The sequence below is a fragment of the Bos indicus genome, chromosome 5 (genome assembly GCF_029378745.1).
Source record: "Bos indicus isolate NIAB-ARS_2022 breed Sahiwal x Tharparkar chromosome 5, NIAB-ARS_B.indTharparkar_mat_pri_1.0, whole genome shotgun sequence".
Taxonomy (NCBI): Eukaryota; Metazoa; Chordata; class Mammalia; order Artiodactyla; family Bovidae; genus Bos; species Bos indicus.
The window spans coordinates 99,918,926-99,938,310 of NC_091764.1; the positions used below are offsets into that span (position 1 = coordinate 99,918,926).

Here is a 19,385-nt window from a genome sequence, read left to right on the forward strand (position 1 = left end):
CCCTTAAATCTATTTCTCACTTCCACTGTATAATCATAAGGGATTTGATTTAGGTCATACCTGAATGGTCTAGTGGTTTTCCCTACTTTCTTCAATTTCAGAAATATCAATAGTCTAGTGGTTTTCCCTACTTTCTTCAATTTCAGAAATATCAATAACCTCAGATATGCAGATGACACCACCCTTATGGCAGAAAGTGAAGAGGAACTCAAAAGCCTCTTGATGAAAGTGAAAGTGGAGAGTGAAAATGTTGGCTTAAAGCTCAACATTCAGAAAACGAAGATCATGGCATCCAGTCCCCTCACTTCATGGGAAATAGATAGGGAAACAGTGGAAACAGTGTCAGACTTTATTTTTCCGGGCTCCAAAATCACTGCAGATGGTGACTGCAGCCATGAAATTAAAAGACGCTTACTCCTTGGAAGGAAAGTTATGACCAACCTAGATAGCATATTCAAAAGCAGAGACATTACTTTGCCAACAAAGGTTCGTCTAGTCAAGGCTATGGTTTTTCCTGTGGTCATGTATGGATGTGAGAGTTGGACTGTGAAGAAGGCTGAGTACCGAAGAATTGATGCTTTTCAACTGTGGTGTTGGAGAAGACCCTTGAGAGTCCCTTGGACTGCAAGGAGGTCCGGCCAGTCCATTCTGAAGGAGATCAGCCCTGGGATTTCTTTGGAAGGAATGATGCTGGAGCTGAAACTCCAGTACTTTGGCCACCTCATGCGAAGAGTTGACTCATTGGAAAAGACTCTCATGCTGGAGGGATTGGGGGCAGGAAGAGAAGGGGACGACAGAGGATGAGATGGCTGGATGGCATCACTGACTTGATGGACATGAGTCTCAGTGAACTCTGGGAGTTGGTGTTGGACAGGGAGGCCTGGCGTGCTGCGATTCATGGGGTCGCAAAGAGTCGGACATGACTGAGTGACTGATTTGATCTGATCTGATCTGAAAACCATTTGGCATGAACAAAATATGTTCATGGGCTTTTTGAGTAGCTCAGCTGGTAAAGAATCCATTTGCAGTGCAAGAGACCTCAGTTCCATTCCTGGGTCCAGAAGTTCCTCTGGAGAAGAGATAGTCTACCCACTCCAGTATTCATGGGCTTTCCTGGTAAAGGATCCACCCACAATATGGGAGACCTGGGTTTGATCCCTGGGTTAGGAAGATCCCCTGGAGGAGGGCATGGAAACCCACTCCAGTGTTCTTGTCTGGAGACTCCCCAAGGACAAAGGAGCCTGGTGCACTACACATGGGGTCACAAAGAGTTGGACATGACTAAGCACAGCACAGCACAAATATGGTCATGGACATTTCGGATAGGAGGAAAATGTCAAGAAACTTTTTGCATGGACCAGATGTCTCATTGACCTTTTGGCAAGGATCCAATGTGTGCTAATCTCCTGACCTGCAAAGCTATTTCTGGGACTTTCGGTATACTGACCCTAGCCATCAATATGCATACTCCCTGGTATGGATTTCTTCTAGATCCCTTAGTATATTTTTTGTTTTTAGAGAAACTAGGTGTTCCTTGGCCCTTTTAGGCTATCCTGTACCTGTGTATCAGGGTGTAGAGGTGAGGCTTTCCTTTTAAAAAAAAATTATTTATCTATTTGTATGGGCTCTCAGTCACCTGACATGGGATCTTCATTATATCATGCAGGATCTTTCCTGGCAGTGCACGGACTATCTAGTTATGGCATGTGGGCTTCTCTCTAGTTGTGGTGCATGGCTCCAGAGCATGCAGGTTCAGTAGTTGTGGTGCATGGGCTTAACTGTTCTGCAGCATGTGGAATGGGTGGCTCAATGGTAAAGAATCCACCTGCAATACAGGAGACGCAGGTTAGAGCCCCTGGAGGAAGAAATGGCAATCCACTTCAATATTCCTGCCTGGAAAATTCCCATGGACAGAGGAGCTTGGCAGGCTACAGTTTGTGGGGTTGCAAAAGAGTCAGACATGACTTTGGCAACCAAACGAATGTGGGATTTTAGTTCTCCAACCAGGTATTGAACCCATGTCCCCTGTGTTGGAAGGTGGATTCTTAACCACTGGACTACCAGGGAAGTCCTCGGGTGGGGCTTTGCTCTCCCTCTCTCTGTGCATGTGTGATCTCCCAGCTAAGCAAATCTCTCTATCAAGACCTCTGCCAAGACACATACAGAATATCTATGCCAAGTCACTGCTGTACACTAGTGAGAGTTTGAGGGCCGTGTCCTTTCTGTTATTTTTTTTCCTTGAGAGATTTTCTCCAAGAAACTCCATGTTATATTTGCACCATGTTAATTTGTGCCCCTTTGCACAATACTAATAATACCCAAACACAATTTTAAAAAACACTTTCTGTGGTCCGTAGATTCAGAGAAATGAGAAAGGGAAGAGACAAGAGGAAGAAAAATGCTCTCTGTTCTTCTCTGAGGTCACGTATAGCAGCTCATTTCCGGAGCTGTGAGTGACTGGTACTGTGGATTTAAAAAACAGAAGTTTAAAGATATGTTTAAACTTTGGCTTATAAACAGAGATCGAAATCACAGCTGTTTATTATCCAACTCTATTACTTTGTCCTCTCCTTTTTCCCAGTTTGTTGGGCTTTCTTTGCATAACATCAATGTCTGAAGAAGTTACTTATGCAGATCTAAAATTCCAGGACTCCAGTCAGACAGAAAATATCCAGAAGTTTGACAAATTTGAGAAAGAAGGTAAGATTTTGAGCTATAGATGTGTTGTAAGGTGGTCAGGGTGTACAAAGTGGCAGAAGCGTTAAGAGTGGGTTCCGCTTGGATGTTAGTGAATTGGCAATGATTTCTCTATTTGAATTTTTAATTAAGCATCTTAATTTTATCCAAACTACCAAAAATGTCCATACAAAATGACTGTAAAGTTTTTTTAAGGCAATGATCAAGGTACTGGACACTTAATCTTTTACAAATTTTCTGGTTTTTTTTTTTTTTTTTCATATCATAATCAAGATAATTATGATAGGATAATATTTTCATATGACTGGATTGTGAAACATTTTTCCCCCATGAAAGGAAACTATGGAACAATGAACATGTGCTGTCCAAGAAAGTCAAGGCTTTGTACCTTCTTTTTCTAAATAAATGCTAGTGTGTATGTGTGTGTGTTTGGGGCACAAGATACCAGAGAGACAGAGAGAGAGACAGAGAGGAACTTTAGAGGATTTCATTTGAATTTTTTTTTTTTTACCAAACTGAGCCTATATTAATCTCTAAAATTGTTTCTACTTCTTTTGGAGATCTTTTCCCAATTTAGTAAAATAATAGAAGGGGTTAAATTAAATGAAAGGATACATCAAGTATTAAAGGAAGAAAAGAGATAAAGAAATATCAGAAGAGACACATTCAAATCCATCCTGTGCCAGGAAGTTTGATATTTTTTAATCCTAATTTATTTATGAGATAAATGGACTACTTGTGTTTACTTCCTATACTGTAATTTCCATCTTATTCACAATTATGTATTTCTCCAATTGTATGTAGCTTCTACCTCCTAGCTTTTTGTCTTTTGGATGAAATCTGTCCCAGAATATGCAAACTTAAAATCAGTGTGCATAAATTAAACAATAGATATGGATAACATGAAAAGTTGGTAGAAGCAGTGAAATTAGGAGACAGAACCAATAGAAAAATTCTCATATAGTCTTTAAGTGTTCTCCCTCTCCCCAAAATGTAGCATTCTTTGAAGTTCTAACTTTATTGTGAACAGCATTTTCATTGTTGAATCTTGGGTCCATTTATCATTAGCATTGTAAATCCTGAGAAGGGATAACACCTTAATTCTGTGGCCTTTTCCTCTAATACAAACTTTTTTTTTTTAAGGACAGGAAGTTAAGGATTTTACAATACTTTCTGCCAACTTCCTTGTTGGTATTTCTCCTTTTATATGGTTTGAGAGGAATGGAACATATCATGAACTTAATATACCATAATTGCTCTTAACATATCTCATCACATTCTATCTCATTTTCTGTCCTAATAATTGTCCTTATTCTAAATTTCCACTTCAGAAATTCTTTGACTCCAAAAAAATCTTGAATCCATGTCTTGTTGGCTTTCTCAATTTTGTCTAATTTTCTCATTATTCAGCTTAAAGTTTATACTGTATAATATAAACTTTGTATTATTTAACATCTATCCCTTAGTCTCATATGCTCCCTCCCTGTGCTTTTTCCTTGAAAAATTCCAGTTCTTAAATATCTACCCACTTTGTGCCCCATCTGAGCAGCTGAACATTGCCACATAAAAACGCACAAACTCTCAAACCCAGCTTACTCTCATTTGCCAATATATTTATATGTGTGTTCAGTATTGTCCAACTTTGTAGCCTCTGTGCAACTCTATGGGCTGTAACCCACCAGGCTCCTCTGTTCATGGGATTTTCCCAGGTAAGAAGAGTGGAGTGGGTTGCCATTTCCTTCTCCAGGGAATCTTCCTGACCCAGGAGTTGAACCCATATCTCCTGTGTCTCCTGCATTGCAAGCAGATTCTTTATCGCTAACCCACTGGGGATGTCCATTTCATTTGACAAGCTTTGCTTCTATTTCATTCTATCCCTTTTCTTTCTACTACAAAAATTTCTATTCTGCTTTATTTTGACTCATACTCTCTGTTTCACTTCTAGATGATATTTACAATATCCTGTTTCACTCATCAAAAACCAAATCTTTTCATTTGGTTCTAAATTTCAATCCAAGTATCCTTCTCAAACACATTTCTTCAACAATTTTCAACTTTCTCTCTTGCTTTATTATTCTCTCTCCTTCCTTTAGTTCATTACCCCTTTCTGGTACAGCGACATACTTTTTGGTGGCCATGGTGGTTTAGTCACTAAGCTGTCTCCAACTCTTTGCAACCCCTGAACTGTAGCCCACCTGGCTCCTCTGTCCATGGGATTGTCCAGACAAGAGTACTGGAGTGGGTTGCCATATACTACCCCTATTTTAACAAAAAATAATCCTCACTTGACCACTTAAGTCTCTCCATTTTCCCTCCATTTCTTCATCTCCTTCCACAACTCAACTTGTTGAACCCATTGTCTTTGGTCACAGACTCCTAGTTATCCCTCTCTCTCTTCTCATCTAACTCTACTAGGTTTCTGCTCTCAGTGTTCCATGCGGATTATCCTTGTTTCAGTCATGGATGACCTCATCCCTGACCCATTGTGACAGTCACATCTCTGCTCTAATCTGTCTCCTGACTTCTCCTTTGACCACTTCTAATATCATTTCTCTTGGAAACAGTGTCAGGCTTTATTTTGGGGGGCTCCAAAATCACTGCAGATGGTGACTGCAGCCATGAAATTAAAAGATGCTTACTCCTTGGAAGGAAAGTTATGACCAACCTAGACAGTATATTCAAAAGCAGAGACATTACTTTGCCAACAAAGGTCCGTCTAGTCAAGGCTATGGTTTTTCCAATGGTCATGTATGGATGTGAGAGTTGGACTGTGAAGAAAGCTGAGTGCTGAAGAACTGATGCTTTTGAACTGTGGTGTTGGAGAAGACTCTTGAGAGTCCCTTGGACTGCAAGGAGATCCAACCAGTCCAATCTAAAGGAGATCAGTCCTGGGTGTTCTTTGGAAGGAATGATGCTACAGCTGAAACTCCAGTACTTTGGCCATCTCATGCGAAGAGTTGACTCATTGGAAAAGACTCTGATGCTGGGAGGGATTGGGGGTAGGAGGAGAAGGGGACGACAGAGGATGAGATGGCTGGATAGCATCACCGACTCAATGGACATGAGTTTGAGTGAACTCCGGGAGTTGGTGATGGACAGGGAGGCCTGGCATGCTGCGATTCATGGGGTCACAAAGAGTCGGACACGACTGGGCAACTGAACTGAACTGAACATCATTTCTCACCTTGGCCACAATTCTTTAGCCACTCTGAATCTTTTCTGTTTTTTTTCAAACAGGTAAAACTTTTCTCCAAATTAGAGTCTTTGAATTAGGTGTCCTTGCTATCTGCAATTTCTTTGCACTGATTTTTCATTCCCAGTGGCCATAAGTTCTGAACTAAATGCTCTTTATAATATAGCTCAGTTTCAAACCTATGCATACCATTTAACAGTTAGAGATATCTCTCAGCTCTCTCATAATTAAAATTTGTCTCCTGTGAAAGCAGGGGCTGGTATGTCTTGCTCACTTTTGTATTGTTAGTATCCAGACTACTGTCCAGTGTACAGATATATTCAATAACTATTGATTAACTGAATATATAAATAAATTAGAAAAAGCATGTAAAAATAATAGCACTTGAAGTCATGTTTCTGACCTTAGAAATGATCTTGACTATGTAATCCTTTCACTGTTAACTATTGTCCAAGGTCTAAAAACATTGTTTCACATTTCATTTTCAATTCTCTCTCTATTTCACAGTATCATGGTATCACCAACTGTGATATGAAGGACATAGGTACAGTATAGTAAGTATAGTAAGGTTATGTTATCTCTGAATTATATTTTCAAGAAATATCTAGTATCCATTTATACAAGTAATGATTATTGAAATCACATAGTAATTTAATAGCAATTAATTTATAATATAAAGTTTATAATTTCTTGAGTTTTTTTTAATAGGGAAATGATCTTTTCAACAAATGTTCACAGTTCAACAAAAAAGAAATATTCAATCAAAGTTTGCTGCTCAAAGCATGAAAAAATTCTGAGGAAACTATTCAGTCTGACCTAAGAACTGGCTGATGGGAGAACACCCAGGACATTACAGGGACACTTTCTCATGTATGTTCCACAGCCAAACTCTCAGTATTTTCTGGGGAAAACATAGACAAAGGAAATTATTTTCTCTGATACCCCACATTTGTCAACTCAAGGAAGGAATGCTTAAATTGACCTTGCTGTTAGCCGCTTGCTGCTCAGTTTCCCCAGTTTTGTACAGACAAGATATATCTTTTTCAGATTAATTGGTCTTCTCACTTCTTTTTCTTTCTCTTTTTCATAGATTTACTATTTATTTTTATTGGAGTGAAATTGCTTCCACTGTTAGTTTCAGGTGTAAAGCAAAGTGAATCAGAAATACATATACATATGGTCCTTTTTTGGATTTCCTTTCCCCTTTGTTGTTGTTTAGTCACTCAGTCATGTCTGACTCTTTTTTGACCCCGTGGACTGTAGCCACCAGGCTCCTCTGACCATGGTATTTCCCAGGCAAGTATACTGGAGTGGGCTGCCATTTCCTTCTCCAGGGGATTGTCTCAACCCAGGGATTGAATCATGACTCCTCACGCATCTCCTGCTCGGCAGGCAGAGTTTTTACCATTTGGCCACCTGGGAAGCCCTTTCTTTCCCCTTTAGGTCAGTACCTTCTCACTGGTTTTTCATCCCCCTTTTTGCTTTTGTTTCTCGAATCAGCCTATCAATCCCAAGCTTCTGCTTTGAAAACCAGTTTGCATGCAAAACAATTAACAAAATGTTTTTTGACTTCTTCTTGACTTACTTGGTCTTTAAAAAGTTATTTTTAAATGCCTTTGAGTTTCTAGCAAAACACATTCCTTTACCACAGACCTATGAGGAAAGAAATAAAGACAACATAAATGAACACATGAATCGAATTAAAATGTACACCGTTCTAAGTGTCTTTACTAATTTTGCTTCCCACAGACCCACCTGTTCCTTCCCACGTATGGCGTCAAGGAGCCTTGGCTCTGACTCTTCTGTGCCTTCTGCTGCTGATTGGCCTGGGCGTCTTTGGAGCCATATGTATGTATTCCCTATGTTTTTACTGCCAGGGAAAACACTTAGAAGTGAGTTTTGCTCTTTAAATCGAAGCCTTGGAATAGGTGATATGTCCACAAAGGGACTTAAAACTAGGCAGTTATAACACAGTACTTACTCTCTTTCTAAAATTTTACAATTAAAAATTTTTTAAATGTAAAATTTTATTTTTAATTGGAGGATACTTGTTTTACAATATTATGTTGGTTTCTGCTATACAACAGGGTGAATCAGCTATATGTATGCATGTATCCCCTCCGTCTTGAACCTCCCTTCCAATGCCTCATCCCTCCCCTCTAGGTTAGCACAGAGCATCGGTTGAGTTCCCCATGTTATATATAGCACTTATATGTAAATACCTGTTTATTTTACACATGGGAATGTATATGTTTCAATGCTACTCTCTCAATTCATCCCACCCTTTCCTTCCCCAGGTGTGCCCACAAGTCTGTTCTCTATATCTGCGCCTCTATTCTTGTCCTCTAAATAGGATCATATGTATTCAGTCTCTTTCCCTTACTTCTGTGAAATAACTGCTTCCCTAAACATTTAATATTCTTAATTCAGCAGAAAGGAGATGATGGTTGTACTGAGCGACTGCAGTTTTTTTTTTTTTTTTTTTTATCATTTCTCTTTTTTTTAAATGTGACATTCACATATCGGATTTAAAAACTTTGAAGACAGGCATGGAAAAATTGAATAAGCTACAAAATTTCAAAGAAGAACTTCAAAGAAATATGTCTCTACAACTCATGCAGAATACAAATAGTTCCCAGAAAATCAGGAACCTTTCTATCAAACTTGAAGAAATAGCCACCAAATTATGTCGTGAGCTATATACAAAAAACAAAGGTAATCCATTATTTCTTTCTGAATTATTTATTAGACAATGAACTAAACCTTGGAGTCACTTGATCACTTCACCAAAAGCTAGCAGCCTTTCCCAGGAAACTATTATTTGGAAGAAAGAATTAAATGTGGGTGATTGAAGACCCACTGATGTTTCTGTGCAGTTAGAAGAAAAACAGAAAAATAACTATAATTCCCAAATTATCAGGAGATGATACTTACTAAATAAGATGGTCTGCAGTTTCTATAATCTGACATGTACCACTACTATTTTGGGCACTGAAGTCAATAGAATATAGAGAGGAAAGGATAGATCATCTCTTTAATTTATTTTCCTGTGGGGTTCAGTGGCAAAGAATCCACCTGCAATGCAGGAAGTGTGAATTCCATCCCTGGGTAGCGAAGATCCCCTGAAGAGAAAATGGCAACCCACTCCAGCATTCTTGTGGGGAAAATCCCATGGACAGAAGAGCCTGGCAGGCTACAGTCCATGGGGTTGCAAAAAGTCAGACACAGCTGAACATGCATAAGGCACATCTGAGCACTATATGATTTTTGGCTACACTGAGTCTTTGCTGCTGTGTGCAGTCTTTCTCTAGTTGTGACAAACAGGGGCTAGACTCTAGTTGTGGTGCATAGGCTTCTCACTGCAGTGGCTTCTTATTGTGGAGCCTGGGCTTCAGTAGTTGGTGCACGGGTTTAGCTGCTCCATGGCATATGGAATCTTCCAGGATCAGGAATTGAACCCATGTCTCCAGCATTTGAAGTTGGATTCTTAAACATTGGACCACCAGGGAAATCAGATCACCTCTTTATGTTTTTTAAAAAGAAGAGCAATAGAAGATATATCACCTTTTTATAGATGACCTTGTTCCTAAATGTCACTCAATGTTTGATAAGAGTTAATAGAAAAAAAAATTCAAGTTTAGTCTTACCTTTGGAATTGGGAGGCATTAGTCTTTTAATATCTCTAACAGTTTCTATAGTTATTATAACTAAAACATATTGTCATCTTAAGAAGTCTCCCGAATATTCAACAAGTCAAAGAGCTGGAAATGCTCTAGTTGGAAAATGCAGTATGTCTTGTGATTGGCCTTTATTGCCATGTAGAAATACACAAAATGACAAAGTGAAATAAGAAGATTAATTAGTTGCTAATCAGGGCTCCTGAGACTGGAAAATAGACTGAAATCCAAGTGTTTAATTTCAAATGTGTTCAAATTATGTTTCGGACACATTGTGGTTGTATATGGGAGCCTGGAATACAAGATTTATTTTCTTCACTTTTGGTGTTAGAAGAAGAAAGACAAGTAAATATGCTTTATTTTTTTAAACCGAGAGGACAATGGGAATAATAAGAATTATGAAGATATCTACACAACCAAACGAAAGTATGCTCTTCTTCCAGAGCACAAATGTAAACCTTGTCCAGAGGAGTGGATGTGGCATGATGACAAATGCTACCTTCTACATGCCTACCAACGTCAGGAAACGTGGCAAAAGAGTGATGAGATTTGTTCTGGCTACAATGCCAGCCTGTTGACGATTAAAAGCAAAAGTGTGTTGGTAAGATCACATGGATCTCTGCCTGTAAGGGAAGAAGTCACTTTCCCCAACATAGAATAGAGGGGGAAGACATGTTGGGGAAGATTTGTATTAGTCCAGACATGAATCTGGCTTATTTTAGTTGGGGTATGAGGTGAACGGAACTTAGTATACTCATATCACGATACCGAGTCAAGACAGGCCATGTGAAACTTTAGCTTAGCACCTTAGCATCAGTGGATTCTCAGAGGCTGATGGGCAGATGGTAGATGTGGAGTCCCCAGAATTTTTAGGTCTGTGAATATTTCCAAACTAGAACTTTAGAATCAATTCTCAGGACATAGGTTTGAGCATTTATCTAAAAACAGAAGATTTGTAATTATTTCTGAGTTTTACCAATTCTGTAAAATCACACAGAAGGAGGTTCACCGTTTCCACCCTTTTGCATTTGCATTTTTTTAACTAAGAGGAAAAGGCTACATATACTAGAATAATGATGCTTTCGAACTGTGGTGTTGAAGACTTGAGAGTCACTTGGACTGCAAGGTGATCCAACAAGTCAAACCTCAAGGAAACCAACCCTGAATATTCATTGGAAGGATTGATGCTGAGGTGGAAGCTCCAATACTTTGGCCACCTGATGCAAAGAGCCAACTCATTAGAAAAGACCCTGATGCTGGGAAAGATTGAAGGCAGGAGAAGAAGGGAAAGACAGGATGAGATGGTTGGATGGCATCACCTACTTGATGGACATGAGTTTAAACAAACTCTGGGAGATAGCAAAGGACAGGAAGGCCTGGTGTGCTGCAGTCCATGGGATCACAAAGAGTCAGATGTGACTGAGCAACTGAACAAAAGAATTAAGATTAGGTGGCAAACGGGAATCCCCTGGAGGTCCAGTAGTTTAAAGACTTGGCTCCTTCACTGCTATGGTCCCAGGTTCAATCCTTGGTTGGGGAACTAAGATTCCACAAGTTGTGTGGCACATCAGGGCCAAATAAGTAAATAAAAGAGAGATGGCAAAGGCAAGTGCCAAGCAGATATATTGCACTGAGTTCCTGGGTCCCAGGAAAAGGGAATTCTCTGAAAGATTTAGTTATTTATTTATCTTATTTTTTTCTAATATTTAAATTATATCTCTATATTTTGGAGAATATAAAGAATCCCATGGAAAGAGGAGCCTGGTGGGCTATAGTTCATGGGGTCTCAAAGAGCTGGACACAACTGAGCGACTAACACACACACACACACACACACACATTTTGGACTTCCCTGGTGGCTCAGCAGTAAAGACTCCACCTGCCAATGCAGATGTGGGTTTGACCCCTGGGTGGAAAAGATCCCCCAGAGTAGGAAATGGCAATCCACTCCTGTATTCATTCTTGCCTGGAGAACTCCATGGACAGAGGAACCTTGTGGGCTATACTCTGTGGAGTCGCAAAAGTGTAGGGCATTACTTAGCAACTAAACAATAACAACAACAACAACTCTCTAGAGTTTACTTATTCATTGGCATTTGTGGTTTTTCAGATAGTAATCCCATATTTATTTTAAAACAAAAATATATTTTTTTCAAAAGTCTCAGCTTCCTTACTGTCAGAATTCTTTTTCTTCTTTATAAAAGGCAGCAAATCAATCTAGTTTCTGCCTAGTCTTATTATTTTCAAATGATCCATTCGTAGTTATTTGCTTACCAAATGACTGGCATATAAGAAAAGAAAAGAAAAAAAAAAAACAAACTATTACTTTGGCTACATATCTCTGAACTGGATTTGAATTCTAGTCTATAACCATTCTCCTCTGACCTTATTCCATTTTTCTCATACTCACGTTTCTCTTAACTTGGGTTTTTTGACGATGAACCATCTCTTCACCCCCAGATAATAACTGAGATATAAATGTTGAAAGACATCTCTCAGTAAGGGGCACTCTGTCTCAGTTTTTTTTTTGATGGCATAGAAAATAGTAGAAAAGGGTCAAAGATGTCACCTTGACATAGTAATTTGTAAGAAATTACACTGTGAGGTAATTTACAGAAAAGGGAGACAATGATTTTAAAAGCCACCTTTGTTTCCTATAGGAATTTATGAAATCTCTGAAGTTAAATAACTATTGGTTGAGATTATCTCCCAGGAAAGATAACACAAAATACGGAAACTTGGATACAATTTTCCCCCTCAACTGGTAAGTCTTTATTCTTGTTGAATTTTAATAGCTGGTTTCAGTAAAGGTGAATTTTCTCAGGGGCACTGTAGCTTCTACTGAAATTGTATCCTCAAAGAACCCTTTCCATCAGACTTCTATGATGTGTTTAATAATGAGAAAATTATTGCAAAGGGCTTCCCATTATCTTGACAACTACAAGCCAAATAAGGAAGGATTTCTGTGAATAATGCTTTTATCTAAGAAAACTATAGAAGCCAACACAATTCACTGGGCTTGAATATGTACTTAAAATTGTGCAATGCTAGGATTCTAAAACAAGTGAAAGAGGATGCACAGACAAATTAATTCAACAGATGAAAAGAATAAAATGTGTAAATGCTTCAGTAATAATACTCAGAATAACAAAAAATAGATTTTATCTTTGAAATTTATGTTATAACTGAAATTTGAAGTGGACATTTTTGAATAAAAAATTTAGAGATTGACTAGAAGAGCACTTCTGGTAAAGAGAATAAACTGAACATGGGCATGATATAAAAAAATATTTTGTTGCACAACATAGTAAGAAATTGGTTATAAATATGCCAGTATAAATGGACTCATATGTTGTATTTGTTCTGCTTATAATGGGGTGGGGTCAAGGCGTATATAAAAAGAATGCCAAAATTCATTTGTGTTTTATAATTCCTTAAATTTAGGAAGCAGGCAGGATTCAACTAAAGAAAGAAACAACAGCCTCAAACTGCTAGATGTTGTTTAGTTGCTAAGTTGTGTCTGACTCTTTGTGACCCCATGGACTGTAGTCTGCCAGGCTCCTGGATTTCCCAGGCAAGGATACTGGAGTGGGTTCCCATGCACTACTCCAGGGGATTTTCCCAACTCAGGCATTGAACCCAGGTCACCTGCATGGCAGGTGGATTCTTTATCACTGAGCCATTGGGGAAGCCCACTGGATACCCTTACAATCTCACAATTTTGCACAGATTTGTTTGTTGAGGACACATGAAGCTGGAGTGAGCTCCATACATATGTGCTGGGGTGCTGACACTCTGAATCTAAACCCCAAGATTCCTCCATATACATGACGTTGGGCAAGGCAGCAAATAGAATCTTTGGTTGTGTTTTGATTATTGTTTTGTTGTGTCCTGCTTGTTTTTTTCCATCAGATAGAAATAGTATGGTAGGAATATGGGTCATAAAGATACTGCAGCTCCATCTTTGTCAGTCTGCAATAATAGCACAGAACAGGGGATATGCTTAGTTGCTCAGTCCTGTCCAACTCTTTGTGATCCCATGGACTATAGCCCGCCAGGCTCCTCCATCCATGGGAATTCTTCAGGCAAGAATACTGGACTGGGTTGCCATGCCCTCCTCTGAACAGGGGATACGATTTGCACAAAGGAGAGAAAGATGTATATTCTAAAGGTCTCATTTGGAGTGAAATTCTAGAAGTAAAGGTAGTGTGAGCATAAAGGGACAGTATAGATGTAATCTTGTTTCAAAAGCTAGAGTTTCCTTGTGTTTATTTGTAATTATTGCTAATGGGAAAGTAAACTATAATGGGATGGAAAATGCAGTGGCTATTTCAAATCACAAGAAATAATATAGAAATAGAAATATATCCTAGTATATGTATATAATACACTTTTATATGTATCATGTACATATAATATATGTAATTTTTTTTAATCTTTGATGTTATTTTGGGATTTGTTCCTGGAAATGAGCTAGGATTAATATAATCTGTGTTATGCTACTTCAAATAGAAAATTAAAGTTATTTGAGGAACTTATTTATTAATAATCGTTAGTTATTAATCCAAGTGGTGATGCTACATTTTTTTCCCGAAGATAATGTATTCAGTTTACAAGTTTGTCTTTGATCTCTAGTCTCTCAACAGTCATCTTGTGTTAGGACCTGGCAGTCATTCAGGGCTTCATCATAAAATTTCTGGAAAATGGCTGAGGGAAATGTCACTTGGAGATGATGCTGAGCTTAAGGTATCACAGATGAGGTTAATTTCTGATTTTGGTGATTATGAAAAATATTTGAGGAGGACAGCCTCAAAATTTATTACTTGTCCAGTTTTCCTGAAGAATCTAATGGAATTGCATTACTTTATTCATACTAGTTGCTGTGGAAGGGAGGTGCTAGGTCTGGAAGAAAAGGACAACAAATACTCCAGCTGTGAGAAACTAGGAAAGCCTGAGAGGAATCAGGCAGTGTGTGGCATTGCACATTTGTCCATAAAAATAAGTAACTTGGACACTTGCCATTCTAAATAATAATTAAAATTCATTTTAGACAACACAGACCATAGGAGAAGTGATATGTTGGAAAAGTGATTTTTTTTTCTGGGACTGTGTTTCAAATGTTTGACTTGCCAAGTGTAATTCTTTATTTTCTCTTTCAGGTTTACAAGAAATACAAGTGTCATAAATGATCAGATGTATTGTGGATATGTATATTATGCAAACTTTTATTATATTAAGTGCACTGAAACTAAAAATATTATATGTGAGAAGCTTGCCCAACCAGTGAAGACTGAGAGTATACTAATGAGTGAAATATTGGATGGAAGAAAATAGTTAGTGCAATTATTTTGTTCCAAGTATTATCTTGCACTTAAAGGACACTTTGGGGACCATACATCTTATTGACCACATCTATAGAATAAAGATACAGTACGACTACATTTCTGCCTCCCTCCTAACAATTTACATTTTCAAACTTTCTTCTTTTTCTTCATTTGCTGAGTGAATGGAGCCTAACGTCATAGTTATATTTTATGTTTCATTCACTTAATCCAGATACTGCTGAATATAAATACAGTATTTTGGGTGAGAATACAGAAAACCGATGGAGGAAATGGCAACCCACGCCAGTATTCTTGCCTGGATAATTCCACTGGACAGAGGAGCCTGATGGGCTGCAGTCCATGGGGTCACAAAAAGTCAGACACCACTGAGCACACACAGAAAACAGAAACTAATTTTTCTTGCTTCTCCAGAAATAAGGTAAATATAAACTTTACAGAAAATCAATGAAAATGAAATCTTGGAATATACAAAGAAGATAATACTATCACAACCAATTAGGACAATACAGGTTGATTTACTTACTTTTGAGGAAAAAAAATAAAAGAGAGAATACAGTGCCATTTCAATAGATATAGAAAAAATGTTAGATAAAGTTCAACACCAAATCTCTTAAAAAACTAGAAGCAGAAGATATCTCTAATCTGATAAAGAATGTTAACATTAAAGAAAAAAAAAAAACAAAAAAAAAAACTAACAAAAGCAGCAACAGAAACCCCTAAGCTTAACATATTTCTAGTAAAAGAGTGAAAGTTTTTCTTCTGAATCCTGGAAGAATATAGAAATTATCGGTTATTTTATTCAACAACTTCTACTGTCTATTGGAGGGCCTGAAAGTGAAATAAAGCAAGAAAGAGATTAAAAATATTAAAAAAGAGACAGAAATAAGATTTTATTTGTAGATCATTTAATTATTTACATAGACCAATATAATTTATAAACTATTAATTTAGCAAGCTCAGTGATAAATTATATATAGTATATTCCCAATTCATGCACATCATCATAATTCTATATATTAGCAATAAGTAGTGCAAAATAAAATTTACAAAAGCAATACCATTAATAATAGCATCCAAAAACATAGTAATAATAAAGATTAAAATGTGGAAAATCTCTATATGTAAATATTATATGCAGTGTGATCCTAATACCTCACCTAAAGTTACACTTCCTTCTAAAGATCTGTAAATCCAGCAACTGGTAATAACAGCATAGCAAGGGCCAGGACTCCACTGTCATGCCTTAAAGAAAACTATAAGCTGTTTGCTGCCAAATTAGCTAATATATACCCATTTCACAATGGAAAGAGCTTTGACAGGAATAGATCCATATTTGGGTATGGAATTCTTGTCCTGTCCATAGGGTTCATCCAGAACCAATATCCACAAACTGGAATAGGACCTTACATAACATCATGTCTGATGCTCTCTAGCATTCAGATAAGGGAATGGAGGATTGACCATGGGATCCACTAGTTACATAAAAACAGAATCAACACACAGCTTCAAGTCAGACAGAGCAATGGAAGGCTAAAGGTCCATTGAAAGCACAGTTGGAGATCCATCTCAAGAGTTAATACTACAACATGATGCCATCTTCCAAGTTGTAATGTATCCTTTAAACCAATAACCTTTATATGGTACTGTGTCTTCAACAGATAGAATACATGGGTCTGGAAACCAAAGGGAGAGGCAGGAGTGACCCTTCTTACCATCATTTCCAGTAACTAACTTGGGAGATGCATGCCTTCTGTCAGAGTAACTCTGGGTTTAAGAAAATCTTGTCTGTAAAGAACAAAAGCTTCCACCAAGGAGCACAACATCTCTTTAGATGAATCGGGATGAGCTATTTACTCTGTCCAACAGAAGACGGGGCTGTTTTTACACCATAGGGGAACAGAAAGAAAGACATTTGGCATCCAGTTATGCCATTTGAGGACATATTTATAATCCATCCTCTATTTTGATGGTATAAAGGCAAATTCTGCAGTCTCAGCTTGAGAATGGTATGATGGGTTCAAACCCCTGGTAGGCGAAGGTGACTAAGATCAGCAGATGTGTGGAGAGTGAGAAGAGTAGCCAAGTCCCTTTGCTGTTCACCTGAAACTATCATAACATTGTTAATCAGCTATACTCCAATATAAAATAAATAGTTGAAAATTTTTCTTTAAAAATAGGAGAGAGAGAGACAATGAGTGTCAGTTGTGACTCTGAGCTCAGCTGCAGGGTCGGGAGCTAGAATTAATGCCACACACCTTCCACTTACAATTTATTCCAAGAGAAGAGACATACCTTTAACCTCAACTTGGTTCATTTCCATGAAGAAATACATCTAGGCTGAAGAAAGTTAAATTGTACTGGACCCTATGACATGATGTACAGATTTCTCTTCAGGACTGAAGGGCTTATTCTCCTAGCTGCTGGGAGAGCTATCAGCATCCAGCTATCAAGTGTGAGCCCTTGCCTCTGTTGAAGGGAATGAACTCAGTCAAGGTTATATTCCCTTCCCAGAACAGCTCGTTTCTGCGATGTGGAGATGTGAAGGCCTTGATGCCTTGGCCTAATCGGGGAAAACTCAGAAGCTCTATTCCAGCCTCAGAGCTCCAACTTCCCTCTCTCCAATTCTGCTTTCTTCTGTTTTTTTCCACAAGTGGACACACCAAGGATGTCCCTGATAAACCTCCATCATACTAATCTTGACTTCAGAATCTGCTTCCCTGGAAATCAAGACTGTAGGGGTTGCTGACAAAATTAAAGAAAACCTCAATAAGTGGAGAGATAACTACATACTTGGATTAGAAAAGTTCATATTTGGGGGATGTCAACTTTCCTAAATTTGCCTCTAGATTCAATACAATCCCTGAATTTTTCAGAGGGATTTTTAAAAAGTGATGTGCTAATAGTAAGATTAATACAGAAATGCATAAGATTTAGAATAGCCAACATAATATTAAAAAAGAAGAATATTTGCAGAAATTACAGTCTTCAATAACAAGACTTACTCTAAAGCCACAATAATAAAAATAGTTTTGACTTGATACCAGGATAGGTATACATCCACAAGCCCAGATCAAGAGTCCAAGAAGAGAGGATATAGAATGAGGTGGTCAGAAAGTAAAAACTTCCAGTTATACCATATAGTTATTGTCCTGAGGATCTAATGTACAACACAATGACTATAGTTAATACTGCTATGTGGTACAATTGAAAGTTGTTAATGGAGCAAATTCCAAGAGTTCTCCTCACAAGCAATTGTTTTCCTTTTTTCGTATCTATATGATATGATGGATAACTAAATTTACTGCACTAATCATTTCATAATATATGTGAGTCAAATCATTATACTGTATACCTTAAGCTTCCACAATGCCATGTGTCAATTATATCCTAATAAAATTGGGGGAAAAAGAGTTTTGTTTCTTTGGTGTCTTCAGCAAGACTGATATACGTCTTTCTGTTTCTTTCTTTTCTTTTTTTTTTTTTTTTACATTCTAATAGTTATGTAGGGGTGTCCCTTGCTGGCTATCTTTTCTTGTGCTTATTTGACATTTGTATAACTTCTCTGATAGTGTCAGTGTCAATCTTTGGCCTATTTTGTAATACTTTATTTTTAGTGTTGAGTTCCTGTTGAGAGATATAGTCTGAATATCAGACATGTTATATCAATTACGTGAATGGCAAATATTTTTTTCCTAGTGTTTGATTTGTGGAAGTTCTTCATTTTCATTGTCTAGCTTTTTATTTATTTTGTTATTTTTGGATCATGTTTTTGCTGTTATGGGCTTCCCTGGTGGCTCAGATGGTAAAGAATCTGCCTGCATTGCAGGAGACCTGTGTTTGACCCCTGGGTTGGGAAGATCCCCTGGAGAAGGGAATGGCAATCCACTCCAGTATTCTTGCCTAGAGAATTCCAAGGACAGAGGAGCCGGGTGGGCTACAGTTCATGGACTCACAAAGAGTCAGACATGACTGAACAACCACACTTTCAATTCACTTTGTTGTTGTAGCTAGAAAATATTTTTTGCCCCCAAATTGTAAAGATTTCTCCTTTATGTTGTTTTTGAAGTTTCATCATTTCAGATTTTACCTTTAAGTCTGTGGCCTATTGTGAGATTTTGTTGTGGGGCTGTTTTTTTTTTTTGTTTTGTTTTTTGTTAGCTATTTTCTATGGTGCAAAGCATGGATAAAAATTCATTTTTTTCCCATAGTGATAGCCAGCTTTAGAAATTAACATGCTGTCTTCACTGAATCACCTTCGTATCTTAGTGAAAATAATCAGTCGACCACATACATAACAATCTATTTTGGACTTCAGTATTTTTCACTGAATTATTTATTTGACAAAAACATCACACTGTCTTACATATGCTAGTTTTTTTAAGTCAGGTAGAGATTAAGTTTTCCAACTTGTCTTTTTCAATATGTTTTTCATTATGTTTCAATACATTTGCCTATTCATCATCGGTGCTGTAG

General features: G+C 37.8%; 2 protein-coding genes across 6 annotated transcripts in view; both read left to right on the top strand.

Moving 5' to 3' along the window:
- The first annotated feature begins 2,481 nt into the window (after positions 1-2,481).
- Positions 2,482-15,008, top strand: LOC109559676 (C-type lectin domain family 12 member A). Of its 2 annotated transcripts, none has more exons than XM_019961578.2 (6): positions 2,482-2,700; positions 7,640-7,738; positions 8,438-8,605; positions 10,011-10,168; positions 12,228-12,331; positions 14,727-15,008. In XM_019961578.2, exons 1-6 carry the CDS (start codon positions 2,610-2,612, stop codon positions 14,899-14,901), a joined length of 795 nt encoding a protein of 264 aa, XP_019817137.2. In that variant the 5' UTR covers positions 2,482-2,609; the 3' UTR covers positions 14,902-15,008. The 2 variants fall into 2 exon arrangements, with proteins under 2 accessions (XP_019817137.2, XP_070646244.1); XM_070790143.1 differs by lacking the exon at positions 2,482-2,700 and adding an exon at positions 6,303-6,760.
- A 194-nt stretch (positions 15,009-15,202) lies between these two features.
- LOC109559677 (C-type lectin domain family 12 member B-like) overlaps positions 15,203-19,385 on the top strand; it is a 35,562-nt gene continuing 31,379 nt past the window's right edge. For all 4 annotated transcript variants that reach the window (XM_070790146.1, XM_070790147.1, XM_070790144.1 and 1 more), the window contains exon 1: positions 15,203-15,330. The gene's annotated coding sequence lies outside the window, so the exon portion shown is untranslated. The remainder of the gene's footprint in view (positions 15,331-19,385) is intronic.